Source organism: Acinonyx jubatus, chromosome D1 (genome assembly GCF_027475565.1).
Source record: "Acinonyx jubatus isolate Ajub_Pintada_27869175 chromosome D1, VMU_Ajub_asm_v1.0, whole genome shotgun sequence".
In the NCBI taxonomy this organism is placed as follows: Eukaryota; Metazoa; Chordata; class Mammalia; order Carnivora; family Felidae; genus Acinonyx; species Acinonyx jubatus.
Window position 1 is genome coordinate 39,267,789 of NC_069390.1, and position 15,318 is coordinate 39,283,106.

General features: G+C 45.2%; 1 protein-coding gene across 2 annotated transcripts in view; it reads right to left on the minus strand.

Annotated features, from left to right (window-relative positions):
- The window catches only part of NAV2 (neuron navigator 2), a 394,263-nt gene that overhangs the window by 206,837 nt on the left and 172,108 nt on the right, over window positions 1-15,318 (minus strand). The window contains exons 6-7 of one of the 2 annotated variants that reach the window (XM_053203382.1): window positions 13,095-13,163; window positions 4,552-4,718 (exon numbers count right to left, since the gene is read on the minus strand). In XM_053203382.1, the coding sequence (XP_053059357.1) occupies window positions 4,552-4,718; window positions 13,095-13,163 (236 nt within the window). The remainder of the gene's footprint in view (window positions 1-4,551; window positions 4,719-13,094; window positions 13,164-15,318) is intronic. The other variant, XM_053203383.1, reaches the window with a different exon arrangement.

Here is a 15,318-nt window from a genome sequence, read left to right on the forward strand (position 1 = left end):
TTTTGAGACAGAGACAGAGCTCGGGCGGGGAGGGTCAGAGAGAGAGAGGGAGACATAGAATCCGAATCAGGCTCCAGGCTCCGAGCTGTCAGCACAGAGCCTGATGAGGGGCTTGAACCCACAGACGGTGAGATCATGGCCTGAGCGGAAGTCGGATGCCCAACCGATTGAGCCACCCAGGCGCCCTGAGAAATTAAGCATCTTGAGTGAGGCCACACTGGTTGGCAGACAGCTTGATCTCAAACCCAAGTGCTTTCTGTACATGCCAAAGTCTGTCCATGTCACTAGTCATAACTCATAGCAAGGCGGCAGTTAAAAGGGCCAGTTGTTAGCAAAGGATCTTGTTATTTCAGCTTACTGTAACCCGCCTCATTTCAAAGGCAGTATTTTTTTGTCCAAGAGAGTGAAAACAAGTGCGTAGGGAAACTGACCTCTCACACGTTGCTGATGGGAACAGACGTAGGTATAACCTTTTGGAAGCAAAATCTGGCAACGTTAAAACACCTGCAAAATGTGTATACCCTTAAATGAAATGGTATACACGTGCAAAAAAGACATGAGGATGTTAATTTCAGTACTATTTATAATATCAAAGAATTAGGGGTGGCTCAGCCGGGTAAGCATCTAACTTTAGCTCAGGTCATGATCTCACAGTTCGTGAGTTCGAGCCCCGCGTCGGGCTCTGTGCTGACAGCTCAGAGCCTGGAGCCTACTTCTGATTCTGTATCTCCCTCTCTCTGCGCCTCCCCTGCCCATGCTCTAAGAATAAACAAACATTAAAAAGTTTTTTTAAATTAAAAAAAAAAAGAATTGGAAGCAACCAAAATGAAAGTAGTTAGGAATATTAAGGTGAATTTATGTGATGGAGTCCTATGCAACTATTATAAAGAGAGAATAAACTATAAAAAGGTTGTCCATGATTCGTTGATTTTATTTACAAGATTTTAAGTCATATACAATGTATGTCAGAGTGTCTGTGTACAGAGTTCCTGTAACAATTAAATTATTACTTACAAAGCCCTTAGAACAGTACTTGGCAAATATTAAACAGTAGGAAAAATTTATCAAAATGTGATAGTATATGCATAAAGAAAATACAGAAGAATATAAGTGATAAACAGGGGCTAATTCTGAGAGCAGGGGTTATGCAGGGTTCTCTTTCAATAAATTTATGCTGTTTAAAAATTTTTTACATGACGATTTTTATCACGAAAATATAATAAACATACACTTTCTCTAAAATGAAGAAAACCATATTATTCAGGAGAGACCATCTTCCATTTGCACAGACTTTAGTTTAGGAATAGTAAATATTTCAAATTCATAGGATGGACCAAATACTTTAGAAATGTATTTGATTTCTGGCAGTGCTAACCCACCCAGAGGATGTAAGTGAGGGGATGGAAGGAAAAGATAATGTCACCAATGTTGAAAATGAAAGCTCTTTCCTCTTCCTGAAAAGCTGTGATTCTGGTCTGGAGCCGTAGGGCCAAGGGAGGAAGCGAGGAGCCACCGTATTCCAGGCCATCCCCCAACAGATCCGCAGGGGAACCTGCTCACAGCATCCCTCGGGCCGGGCAAGGTGCCTCACTGCTGCCCCCTGCAGGAGTGAGTGGGGGAAGCCAAAGACGAACCTAACCACGCTAGTGAAAACTGCCCAACTAGCAGCTTTTCCTACAGGCTAAGGATTTGTAGACTTTCCTCCAAACCTCACAAATTCCTGGGATTTACACACCAACTGTGCACTTGGTCACCTCATGGACTAAGCCAATACAGTGTGTGTGCGCGTGTGTGTGTCCCTAGACTTTTTCCCCACTGTGAAGTATTTTATATATCTATTCTTCTTCTTCTGTTTCACATCTCAGTTGATTGCTCCGTTGAATACTGAAAATATAAGTATTTTCTAGATCTATTACTCTTCTTCTGTTTCACATCTCAGTTGACCAGAACTAAATTCAGCAATGATGGCAGGAAGGCATTCGCTTCTTTGGACGTGATTTTCGGAGAAATCTTTCAGTTATTTCCTCACAAAGGATTAAGTGCTCCGGGGCTTTGGAAAAGCTGCCTGTTATAATTTCCTTTTATTCCTTTTTATCCTTTTAAAAAATCAAGACTAAGTGTTGAAATATTTTTGTCATATGTTGGAAGAGTAGTGAATTTCTTGTTCCCCTTTCTGGTGGGATCAGATCAACTCCTAGAAGAATCCCTGGTCCAATGGGTCACATGTACAAGCCTACAAATTGGTTTACCTGAGAGAAAATGCCAGCATGCAATGCGATCAGGGCCTGTCCGACTCATAAGACAGCTTCGAGAAGGACAGGTCATGAGATTATATTGTGGACTTTAACTCATCTGAAAGCAGTCCATACCTCAACTACAGCGCCCACCACACTGAGCTACAACGTATCTGCTCACTAATGTCCACCTCTCCAGGACCTGTCAAGATGAGGGATGCTACTCTGAGCACCCGAAAACCTGCTGTGCCTCCCGATGGCCAGGTGGGGGAGCCACTTCTCCCACCACATGGTCCATGCTGCATGGAGCTGGCTACTTCATAGGCTGCCATCAAGGTCAGATTCAATAGAGGACACAGGGACTGTGAGAAAGGAGGAGGAAATACAAAAGCCTCTTTAGATACAATTGTGCTGTCCCTTTACCTCAGGATGGTGGGGAAAGTATTAGAATAAAAACTACCCGGGTCTGCCAAAGCCTGCTTGACCTAACCTCTCCAGGCTAGGCGAGGGATCATAAATGTACTCTCCCATGCACCTGGAGCCCCAGTCAGTTATTTTTACCATTCTGGGAGGGAATCCTTAGGGGATTTTGTGAGTCCCAGCTCACAAGATATTCTCACACTTACTACCTCGTTCGATCCTCCCAGGAGACAGGACAGAGCTCGAGTTCAAACCCAGGACTCAAACCTTGATCCGAATTCCAGTGCTCAATTACCAAAGAGGGCAAGTTACTAAATCTCAATTAGCCTCAGTTCTTTTATCTGTAAAATTGGGTTAATGATATTTACCACACAGAATGTTTGTGAAGACCAAGTAACACAGTGAAAATCAAAGTCCCTGACAGATGATACTTATTTTTATTTATTTTTTTATTTAGAGAGAGAGAGAGAGAGAGAGAGCGCGCGCACACACGCACGCATGCGAGGGGAGACGAGGGGCAGAGAGAGAAACAGAATTTTTAGCAGGCTCCATACTCAGTGCAGAGCCCGACGTGGGGCTCGATCCCACAACCCTGGGATCATGACCTGAGCCAAAATCAAGAGTCTGACGCTTAACCTACTGAGCCACCCAGGTGCCTCTTAAAAACACTTTTAAGAAGACCATACTTTTGAAAGGAACATGTTTGGCTATGGTTGAAGAGGAGAAAAGGAGGGGAGGGGAAGGGGGTGGAAAGAGGGAAGAAGACGACAAATGACTTTCTTAAGGCAGGAGCCAAGGGCTGGATCACAAAGAACTTGACTGGTTGAGACCTCCCACTGCTGGCTGCAGAGTTTCCAATGCCCTGGCGCAAAACTTTCTGCCATATATAGGTCAGCCATACCAAACCTCCCTTCCTGTTTTCTCAAGTATGCTAGCTGAGGGTAGGGCAGAAACCAAGCTCCACTAAATGAAACCATCCCGGGCTAGAGGGTAGGTCCAGGAGCCTCGGATCTCGTTCACAGTGGGAAGGCTGCCCAGGCTCCTGGAACACTTTCAGAGTGGGAGGCAGCTCTCCTGAGTCTCGGGGGAGTTGAGGGGCACATCTAGGACAACTCTTACTGTAGAAAATGCTTCCAAGAGATCTGGGCACATCACCCCCACCAAGAAGTCTAGACCACTTAGCCTGGGAGGAATGAAGGAGGGCTCTGCTTCTGACTGTACAATCTTCTAAGCTCAGTTTCTCCAAGGTCTCACGAGACACAGACCGAAGCAAGCAAATGTTTGTTTCACCATCTTCTGTGCAATAGCCCCCACACAGCTACTCACCTCTTCCCCCATCCTAAGATCTCAGGGCTATGTAGAGCAAAAAGTCATATCCTCTTTTGGTAAAAGTTACATCATCGGAACACTAAGAATAATGTTGCATATTCCTCATATGTAGCCAAGATATTCATTTACGCAACCCACATTTCTGCCTTTTTCAAAGGGTGAAAATTCCCTTGCTCTTAACTTCCCTCATATCACTTTTAATGGGTAGAAAGCTTATCAGGTCACAAAACGCACACTCCGAGAACCCTGCATTTCTGGAAAACCATCTACCATACAGAGCACGTTCTGTGACAGTTTACTTTCAAGTTGTAAATGCTATATTGCTTCTCTCTGTAGCCAGGTGTCTTCCGGGCCCCTACTGAAACAAATACTCCTAATTCCTGCTGGCAACCATGAACCTATTTCCACCACTTTATTAATGCCTCTGCTAAGAAAGTTCCTGCCAGCCAAGTATGTCCTATGGCCCATGCTATGTGCAACCTTGTTCCCAACCCTAGCAAACTCACCCAAAGGAACCAGATCTGTATACAGGAAAATGCCAGAAAGGACCCTCAAGAAGTTGACTTACCTTTCTCGTGGCTGCTTGGCGGTGGTGGTGGAAGTGGGGAGGTGACCGGTTTGGACTTGTCATAGTTGTTAAAGCTCTGGCTGCGTCGGTTGTTGGCAGTGGCTGACCCTCCACGTGTTTTGGCTTCACTGCCTGCAGTGGATACCCTTGCAGTAGGACCTGGAAGCCTAAAATGCAAAAGCAACAGGAAAATGGATTCAGTCTCAGGAGAACAGCAGTGTCTCAGAAGAAGGAACTGCAACCATGCAGGAGGTAGAGGAAACCATTCAAGACATTGGGTCTGTGGAGATTTGCCAGTCAAAAAATTCATTGCAACTACCACAAACATCTAGGCTGCCAATGACCCCAGCAAAGTCCAACAGCAAAACATGAGTTTTCCTTTGAGCAAAGAGAAATTCTGGAGGAAAAGTAAATGAATATGTTTGCTGATTAAGAAATATGAACTTTATCTTCCTTTTTCTCTTGAATGAGTAATTTAGTTTTCAATAGGGCCAAACCATGTCAACTCTAATTCTATCAAGTGTGGAACATAAGGGCCTATTAAGACTTTAAACTTTTTACCTTCTGCGCGCATCTCTTCTAGTAGGTATTAATATGGCCATAATCCACATTAATGTCATAATCCAGGGTTGCAGTATCAAGAAAATGACGTAATTTATAATAGAGAACCGTTAGCACTCAAGGCCCAATACAACTGCAACGAGAAAACTTACGGCCTGGATGAAAACATGTGTTCAGACATACATTCTCCCTCAACACCTGACAACATGTCCCTGTAGGTATTATTTAGAGGCTGAAGCCCAGCTTCTCTGCACAGCAGACAGAAAAAAATCATACGTTCTTTCTGTAGAATAAGCAGGAATCTATTAACCTAAGGACAAACATACACCTTCTCTTAAGTAAAGTACCTCATTTAGAGTGGTTTGGGAAATAAAGTTAGTGGACATTTTTGTAATAGGTCTACAGATCTTACGGCCTCCTCCCCAAAGAGTTAAGGGTAAGACTCCCTCAGAATTTTGGGTCAGAGAGTACTAAGCAGGCTGTTTCTAATCGTTAAAAACGGAAAAAGAAACAAATAATGAAATCTTTAGCTGTATCTTTCAGCTAAAACCCACTTAGCTGTTTAAAAGCCACTGGAACCTCCGCTGACTAGCAAAAGATCTAGTGAGAAGTCTGAATTTTCAACCCATAAAGCTTTCAACTTTCTCTCCCCATTGCAAATCTGTAAGCGCCAAAGAAGTCTGCAGTCTGGAAGCATTTTAGATATAAGCCGGCAATCACTTTAAACTTTTTTCTTGCTGGCTGAGCAAGAAAGATGGTTGTAGAATAAACAGAGAACATGAGCTGGTGAGAGAAGACTGTAAAATTTATACAGTTAGGAAGGTGGCCCAATTCCCTGATGGGGAGCTAGGAGGGAAGGAAGGGGCTGAGTTCTCTCCCCTAACAAGAGGCAGAGGGAAGTGCACTTTCCACTGCACTAGGACGATTTGCCCCTTTTACCCCATCTTGTTTTGGAGAAAAGATTCACCCCACATAGACAGGCAAAGAGTGGGGTATAAAGCCAGCATCTATATTTGGGTCCAGATGTGGCCAGCACAACTGAACAAGGAGGCCCAGCAAGGGGATTTTGGTACCTCTTGGTTCTGCCTTTAATACAAATGGCATCCCGAGAGCCCTCCAGGTCAGTGTTAGCTGAGTACTCAGAGCCAATGGCAGAGCTTCTGCAGATACAGACATGGGGTCCTCTGGGCTGGACTCCTTTAACCCAGCTATAGTCTGCAGAGCCTTAATGCCCACAGACAGGCCTGGGAAAGAATTATAGACTTCTTTCAAGATGATGTCACAGCAATAGTATTATGTGGTACAGGGTAATAGGCCACAGCATTCTACTTCAGTAGGGAATTTGCAAGAAGTAGGTAAGCAAAAAGCAACAAGAAGGGAAAACAGGCTTCCTTTTGGAGTTGCTGCAGAGCTCCCACTGCCCCAACTCAGGGCTCTCCAGGGCCTCTATGGAAATAAGATCGATCAAAGCATAGGATGGGATGGGTACAACCTTGAATTGGGAAGGCAATCTGGTCCTCTGTGAGGCAGCATGTAGTAATGGATAAAATAAGGACTTTTTCCACACATAGTGCACTGGACCAGTCTTATAATTTCTCCAAGATTCATGTTCCAGATCAGATAACTCTGGAATAATAAACTATCCAATGGGATAGTTGTTCGTTTGAAATGGGGCTTAATGTCGGGCCTGTTGTGAGTATTCAATTCATGTTAGTTTCCCCTTCTCATCCTCTCTGTTGAGCATAAACTTATAAATGGCATTGTCATAAAGGAAACACGCTTTGGTACAAAAAAGAATCAGACAAAATAATGAAGGAAATTGATGGATCTAGATGAAAGTATCAGAAGAAAGCAGATAAAAATCAACACACACAAGACAGAGATCTACATTTTCAAAGAGGTAAGCCAGGCTTTGGCAGATGGTACTTATTTCCCTAAGAAACATTCCAGAAGAGGAACTGCTCTATGGAGGAACATTCCAGAAGAGGAAGATCTATGACTAAGACCTTCTACTTAGGGCATCTCCGAGCCATCTGTAGGCCCCATTCCCCACAGTGAAACATTCCTGGTCTTGGATCAGTAAGCTAGTTCTGGTCTCTCCTGGGTCGTCATCATCAGATTCCCTTCACTGGGTCAGGACCTAGAGGTACACCTTGGATGAGAGTGGCATAGCCATCAAGCGGCTACAGGGTTGAACCAAGTTTTCTAGGGCTTCAAGAAGGACTTCTTGAAGGCTTTGAGGGCAGCTGACAAGGAAAAGAATGGTTGGCACATACTTAGCAAGGGCCACCACAAAGTTCAAGCCAACTCATGTCATCTTCCACCCCCATCACTTTTACACTGTAGTCAGCTCAGCAACCTGAACTTGACCAAATGGGAAGACAGGGTGGAGACCAAGTAATTTCTTCCAAGTTTCAGTGGGTGTCTATGACAACACAATGCTTTACAATGTGAGTTGTGAATGGGCTTGAGTAGTTGCTTGCTCCAAAGCAAGCCTCCTCCATCCCTCTGAAATTTTCAACAAAGTCTGCCTGAGACACAAAGGCCATGAATGTGTGGTGGGTAGGAAGTAAGAAAAAAGGCTTCTTTGGATCCACCCATGAGGGAACCAAAATATTCTTTGATTGTGAGTCAATCTACCAAATTGATTCAGGCTGAATTATAAGTATAGGATTTCAAATGTTTCACTTCAAAGACAATGCTGACCTTGAGGACCTAAGGTACATGAGCAATCACTGGGGCATGACTTTCTGCAGGCTGAAGAAGAGTTTTCCACAGTGTGAATGTTTATGCCCCCCTTCACATTCAGATGTTGAAATCCTAATGTCTAGTGTGGTGGTGTTAGGACGTGGGGGACTTTGGGAGGTGATCAGGTCATTACACAGAGCCCTCATGAATGAAATTAATGACCTTATAAAAGACAGTCCAGAATGCTGGCTGGCCCCAGGTAGGGATGGAGTGAGAAGTCAGCAGTCTGCAACCTGGAAGTCAGCACTCACCAGAACCTGGCAAGGCTGGCATCCTGATCTTGGACTTCCAGCTTCCAGAAATGTGAGTGACAAATTTCTGTTGTGTATCAGCCACTGAGTCTGTGGTATTTCACTTGGCAGCCCAAACAGGCAAAGACAGGGTTCTAGTTCGATCTCATCTAGATCTTAGGGTAAGGCTGACTGATCCTAGAAAACATCTAAATTACCCACGTATTGATAAAAGAATATGCAAAGGTCAGAAGTAATTCAAAGAAGGAAAATAACTTTGGAGGTTGGTGGGATGGTCAGGGAAGGTTCCAGATAGACGTGACCCCAGAGCAAGGTGGCATGTGGAATGGAAATGTGAGTGGTGAACAAGAAGGTATGGAGTCATGGAGAGAGGCAGAGGTCTCCGGCAGAGGGAAGCCTATAAAAAAAAGTGCAGAGGAAGGAGGGTCTGGTGTGTGCTGGGGAGTGGGGGAACAGACTGGGAGGAAAGGAGGCTGGAGAAGCAGGCAGGGCCAGAATAGAGAGGCCCTTGTATGTTGCAGTATGAATCTGGACTTTTTCCTGCTCTCCAGCAAATGAGTCATAAATTAGGGAGGCTGGGAGCAGTATCTTCTAGTTCACGGTAACGCAGACCTCAGGCTCTCCAGCTCACGTTCTCCAGTTCATAACTGTTAACATCCTGATGCATCACAGGAACTTCTATCAAGTCCCAGCCTGGAAACAGCTGCTGTCTGTACTTTAGAATCCTTTGCAGAAGAGGTGGGTCTCGCTCATGTGGAACAGCCATGGGTAAAACAGACGCTGCCCAAGGTACCTGCCTCAGTGAAGAAAAGCAGGGAGAGGGGAGCACATCAGGTCAACCTGTATCATTTATGGTGCCAGAAGAGTTCCAAGGCTCCTGTGCAAGCACAACTCCACTTCTCAAGACCATTCCCTGTTCCAAACGTAGTTACGAAATGACAGAGGACACAGATGGGTTCTTTGAAACATACACATGTTGTATCAAAAGAATAAGTTTAAGGGAAGTGGCATAAAAAAGAGGCAGAAGAGAAATCCTGCTGCTATTGAAGCCGTGGTCAATTTCTCCAACATGTGCAGAGCCGAGCAGGCAGGGTGGTAAATTGTCATTCTCGGCACATGACCTCGGAGTACATCCTGGCTCCACGCGCTGTGTGTGCTCATGGGAGGAAAGCTGTTTTTCCCCTGCAAAACCACTTCAAAGGCCGGGAGAAGATGGCCCTCCCAGGGGGAATGGCAGCTTGTGTGCACATGCTTGGGACCTCAGGTGGCAGGCATTGTGATGGGAGATGCTTTCTGCCAGAGGAGGTTATTAAATGTTGAATCTCTCATCTCCATGGCCTCTGCTTTTCAGCAGCTGGACAAAGAGGACAGAAGTATCAGTCCCACTGCTTCCTCTCCACGAGATGGTCATGTGATCAACTCTGTGGGGTTTTGCTGGAGACAGGTGGTCTGGTGGCCCTCCCTGGCCCAGATCAACCCCAAACACCAACCTCACTGTATCTGCTAGTTATAGTGTATAGACCAGATATCAAAGGACTGGAAATGACTTCATTTAACCCATGTATCATGAGTGAGGCAGCACTACCCCGTTTTGCTGGTAAGCAAACACAGGCTCCTGGAGAATAAAGAATTTGCCCAGGATACGTGGTAAGTGATGAAGATGGGCTTTCACTAGGTTTGACTAGCTGCACTCCCAGCCACGTACCTCTCTACCTCCACAGATAGAACACATCTGCAAACCCAGGGCTCACCAGGGTTGCCAAAGGACGATAATTGTAGTCGAAGACAGAAATTCATGAAAATCCTTCATCCCTGTATGGATTCCCTCTATTAGCATCCAGATTCAATGGAGAGGCTTCCTACCCTGTTCCATATCCCTGGTACTTATCCAAGGTGTTTGACTCTGGCAGGTGTTCAAAGTTTGCACTTGAACTCTATTTCCAAAGCTCTGGGAGAGTTGTCTTGCTTAGCCAGCAGGGGTAAGGTGGTTTCTTTTGACAACTAATTTTACAGCTACGTTTGGTGATGCCCGGATCAGCTAAAACGCTTATCAGAATTGTGCTCAAGGCTGGGGATGGGAAATGGAGGGGGGTTAGGGAAGGCAAGGAGGAGTATTAGGCAAATAATGAAAGGACATCCTTTCACTGGCCTCATCAGAGACAAAGATGCATCCAAAAGAAACTCTAGGTGAGGGATGTGACCCTGAAAGAAAGCCAGATTGGCTTTCAGTCAACTTGGAAGCCCTGTGCCCAGCACACCCTGGGGTCAGGGGCAGACACGGCCTCTTCCTTCGGGTCTTCCGCTCTTCCCACTGCCTCCTTCCATCATCTGGGACTGATAACCACTCACACTCGGGATGGGCATGTGCTTCCAATTAAATATTTTCCCAGCCAGCTCCTGCTTATCTTCTAGAACTGAGTACATCGTGGGAACAAACACCAGACTTCAGGTTCCCTCCAAGCTCACTTAACTTCCTTTCATCTGTGAAAGGATTTCAATTTGCAATGGAACTGGAGAATGGGAAATGGAGAATCCCACACAGGTGCCCTCAGAAGACCCAAGTTTAAAAACTGCAAATCGCATTTCCCATAAACGCCTGACTTACAGAAGACAGAAACCTATCTCCTGACCAATGAATGTCTGCCTAGAATCCCTCTCTATCCTCAAGCCAATGAACTTACCACTTGGGCTCTGGCTAGATCTCCCCTTCTTGCACTCCTTGGCCCATCCATACAGCACACCCCGAACCCTCAACAGACTCACCTGTTTCTTGCTATGGCTGCATTTCCCAAACTGCAATTCCTCTGCTATTCCCAAATAAACTCGATTTGAGTTTGGTAATTTGAGCTCACCTCAGTTTACGTCTCTATTTAGGTTGATGCTCAAAAACTGGGAACCCAGTTTGCCAGTGCAGGGGGTGTCTGAGGGTGGCCTGGTGTGATTTTTCAGGGAAAGCAGGCACTCTAGCATGGAGTCATGAACTGCACGTTTAAGTCCTCCAGCCCCACCCTGGCCAAATTCAGGTGTCCTCACCCTAATCCCCACGTGATGGTATCTGGAAATGGGGCTTATGGGAGGGACTTCATGTGGCTGAAGACCTCATGATGGGCTCGGTGCCTTGTAAGAAGAGAATGGAGAGGGCTTTCTTCCTCTCTCTCTGCTCTCCGTGTGAGGACACAGCAAGAACATGGCCATCTAGAAACCAGGAACAGGGCCCTCATTACAATCTGACTGTGCGGGCACCCTGATCTTGGACTTCCTAGCCTCCAGAACTATAAGGGAAACAGTTTAAGTCAGCCAGTTTGTGGTGATTTGTTGTAGCAGCCCAAACTGACAAAGGCACATGATTATGAAAAGCACTGACGAACGTCGGTTCCCTCTTGTCTCCCAGAACCAAGTCTGGGTAACATATGGACTTGTTCTACAGAGAAGCAATGGCCCCGTGGCTTCTCCCCAACAGCCAGGCAGATCCGGAGTTGGGTCTCCCTATGTATAACTTTTTAGAAAAGAAAAAGTAAACTCTGGCTAGAAAAAGGCACTGAGAACTTGACAGAGTGGGGCAGCAAGCAGACATTCAGTATGTATTTGTTACACGAATACAGATAGAAACGTGGTGTGGCGTGGGGGCGCTTGGTGGCTCAGTCGGTTGAGCGTCCAACTTCAGCTCAGGTCACGATCTCGCGGTCTGTGGGTCCGAGCCCCGCGTCGGGCTCTGTGCCGACAGCTCGGAGCCTGGAGCCTGCTTAGGATTCTGTGTCTCCCTCTCTCCCTGTCCCTCCCCCATTTGCACTCTGTCTCTCTCAAATATAAACATTGAAAAAAAGTGTAGTGTGGATATCCCTTTAGCTTTAAATGAGAATTCAATGAAAATCATGAACCAGCATCAGGTTCTATTAGGATGCTACAAAGGGCAAAGTGAGGCAAAAGGCCAAGAGTAACAGCTGAAACGTAAGATTTTTTTAAAAGCAGCCTTGACAACCCCATAAATACCAGAATTCAAGGGGGAGGAAGAGAGAACGAGTGTAAACGCAGTGGTTAAAGTGAGGGTTCTGGAGTTAGGTCAACTGGGCTCAAATCCTGGCTTTTCCACTTTCTGTATCATCTTGAGTAACTTAACTAACTTCCTAGACTTTAGTTTTCTTATCTGTAAAATGGGGTAATAACGAGTGGCCGCATGAAAACTAAAGTGAGGATTAAATAAGATAAGGCATTCAAACTGATGCATAACAAGCATTCAATAAATGTCAGCTCTTGCTGCCTTTAAAAGAAGAGTAGATCCCAAAGATGTGACTGGCATTTTCCATACCCTGGAATCGGTCCTTACAGTATGCAGTAAATGTCAAACTCTGTGTCAGGAGAATTAGTTAGTGAGCAAGACTAACTTTTATTTTTAGGTAACTGAGGCAATCTCTCCAAGGTACAAAGAGCATCCGGAAACGAAAAGGAGACACAGCCACCTTGCTGCTTTGTCTCCTCCGACCAATTGGATTCATGCTTTGGGTGCTTTAGAACTCAAGAGACACCAAACCCGCATTAGTAATTTTAGCAATAACAGCAACGATAAAAAGCACAACACACATAAAGGAGGTGCAGATGACGTGGGATCAGGGCCAGGCCAGAGCAGGGAGCCAAACTCATCATAAAACCACCACAAAAACCACCTAGAAACTTACCTCTCCCTAAATCAGAAAGGATTTTGATACGAAGCAATGAAAGCCCAAATCAATGAAATGCATTGATTTGAAACATTTATATACACCTTAACACCAGCCACACACACTCTGACACACACATTCCCCCTTTCAATGACCCCACAGGCACTCTCCAAATTCTCCCACATTGGGTCATTAGCCAAAGCATGTTTGGTTTTCTCAAACTGCAAACATGAAACAGGCAGAGGGACCAAAAGGAAACTTAGCCAGAACAAAGCGATCAATGAGCTGGGTTGAAACCATGCTTTGCAGGACACAGAGAAAGTCTAACCTAGAGATCTTTTTCTGACCCAGAGTGAAGCGGATGATTTTGCTTTGAGAGGAGTCCTTGGATGATGCACTGCATGACAGGAAAGAAAAAAGTGGGAGAGATGAGTGAGGGGAGAGAAGATACGTTAGACACGCACATCACTAATGGGAGTCCGTGACAACGGGGACGCGCCTGGGTTGCCCTCTGCCCACTTTTCCCGTAATGGGCAGCCTTCCTTCTGAGTCTGGCTTTTCTGATTTGGTGACATTCCAATGTGAAGCAATTGCTATCAAGATTATCTAAGAACATTTGATTTTTTTTTTTTTTTCGTTTTTCTCAAGACCATGTATCTTTTCTACTACCTGTGACACGAGGCCGCCTTCTTCCCGCAAAAAAAACCACTGAAGTGCAGGATCTTGGACACGTAAACAAACTTGACAACTTTCCCAGAGCATCTAGATGCTTCCATCTCACATGCTTCTTTTACCAGGGTGCTTTTCGGAAAACGTGTCATAAAATGTTGACCCAAAACAAGGGTACAGATGTGTACAAGTTTTGCTGGTCTTGGGAATATTTGCTCTCAGTGATATAGAAATGTTCATTTAAAGTCTTATGAGCTTGTTATATTCTAGATTTTGGACCGTAAGTGGGTGTAATGGAGAGTCTTGATTGGGCTTCATCAAAAGGTAAGCTCATTTACTGTCTTGTGAAAGGAGAAATATTTATCTTTCTTGTATCCACACACCGTATACCAGGTTCAACCTGTACCAACCTGTGTTTCTCAACACACGTTCCCTGGAACCCTAATGCAGTGATCTGAGGTGGGAAAAACAACGTTGGTGTCACCAGACTCTGAAAGTAAAGGAAGAGACAGGAGAGACGGCAGGGAAAAAAAAAGAAAATCAACTGTCTGGATTTTTCCTAAACAGCTAAATATTGATAATATGTAAGGTAGACACAGAGGAAGAAGGAAGCGAGTCTTGGGAAGTATGCTCCTCTCCTGGACTCTGGGACTGGTGAGGAATTTCATGAGGTAGAACGTGGATCAAGTTCTCGGCCTCACGCAGATTAATGAGAAGAGAGGAGGTAAACGTGAGCCTGCATTTGGCCATCATGGAGGAGTCGCTCTGATTCCCTCATGCCAGCATCTCGAATTTCCTTTGCCAGTTTCCACGAGTCCTTTCTTAAACAAATTTCATGGAAAAGCTGCCAAGTTTTAATATTTGCTACCCCATGAGGTACAGTGTTTAGGCATATTTGTATCTGGCAGAGTTCTAACAAAGGACTAAAACAAACCTGGCGTTTGGGGGCTTCCATCAACATTTGACACTGATGATCAAGGGCCCAAACCATCACCCTTGGGATCGTGATTATCAGAGACAGAATCTGGGATAGAAACACAGTGGAACTAAGCCAGTGATGCCATATTACCAGTCTTAAATCTACAGCCAGAGTGTAAGCAGGAGATGTTAGACCCCTAGAATTTGAGAATAAGATTGTCCTTTGGAAGTAAAATGATAAAGTATCAGTATATAATGGATGAAAACAGTTGTCTGCAGAAGTAACCCAGTCTGGGCCAGACAAAGGAGGAGTGAGGACACCGAGCAACTCTGAAGCCCAGTCCGTGTCACCACAGTGCAGAGTCGGGGGGCCAGGATGGGAGGAATCACTCTGGAATAAGTGGATATAAAAACCCGCCTTAAGTAAGTTTGGCTGCTCTTTAGGTAAAGCATTTATTAGTAGTAGGGTTTTTTGGTTTTTGTTTTTTGTTTTTAACTGGGAGATGGGCATCCTGACTGGGACATCTGGTTCTTTTAAGAAAACAAACACTTACCATGGAAATGGGTGCCTCAGGCTAGCACAGCTTAGTGACACAACCCAGGGTTTCTCAACACATGCTCCTTGGAATCGTATATGCAGTGAGATGCTCTATGAAACAAGTTCCATGGCTGAGCTGGAGGAATGCTTTCTACAGCCTCTTCTGAAGAGTCACAGTGCACACGTGTTCCTCTCTCAGGCTCCCTCGTCTCAATAAATAGCGCCATTTACCGCTGCTCACGCCCGAAACCCAGCAGTATCTGTGATTCCTCTCCCTTACTCCAGACAGGCCATCTATTCGGTCCCCTTGGCTCAACCTCCTGAAGTGGCCCATCAACATGTCAGCTCCACCCCTTGGTTCAAGCCACTGTCATCCGGAGGACTACAAAAGACTCTTAATAGTCTTACTCTCCAGAGAGGAGATAAC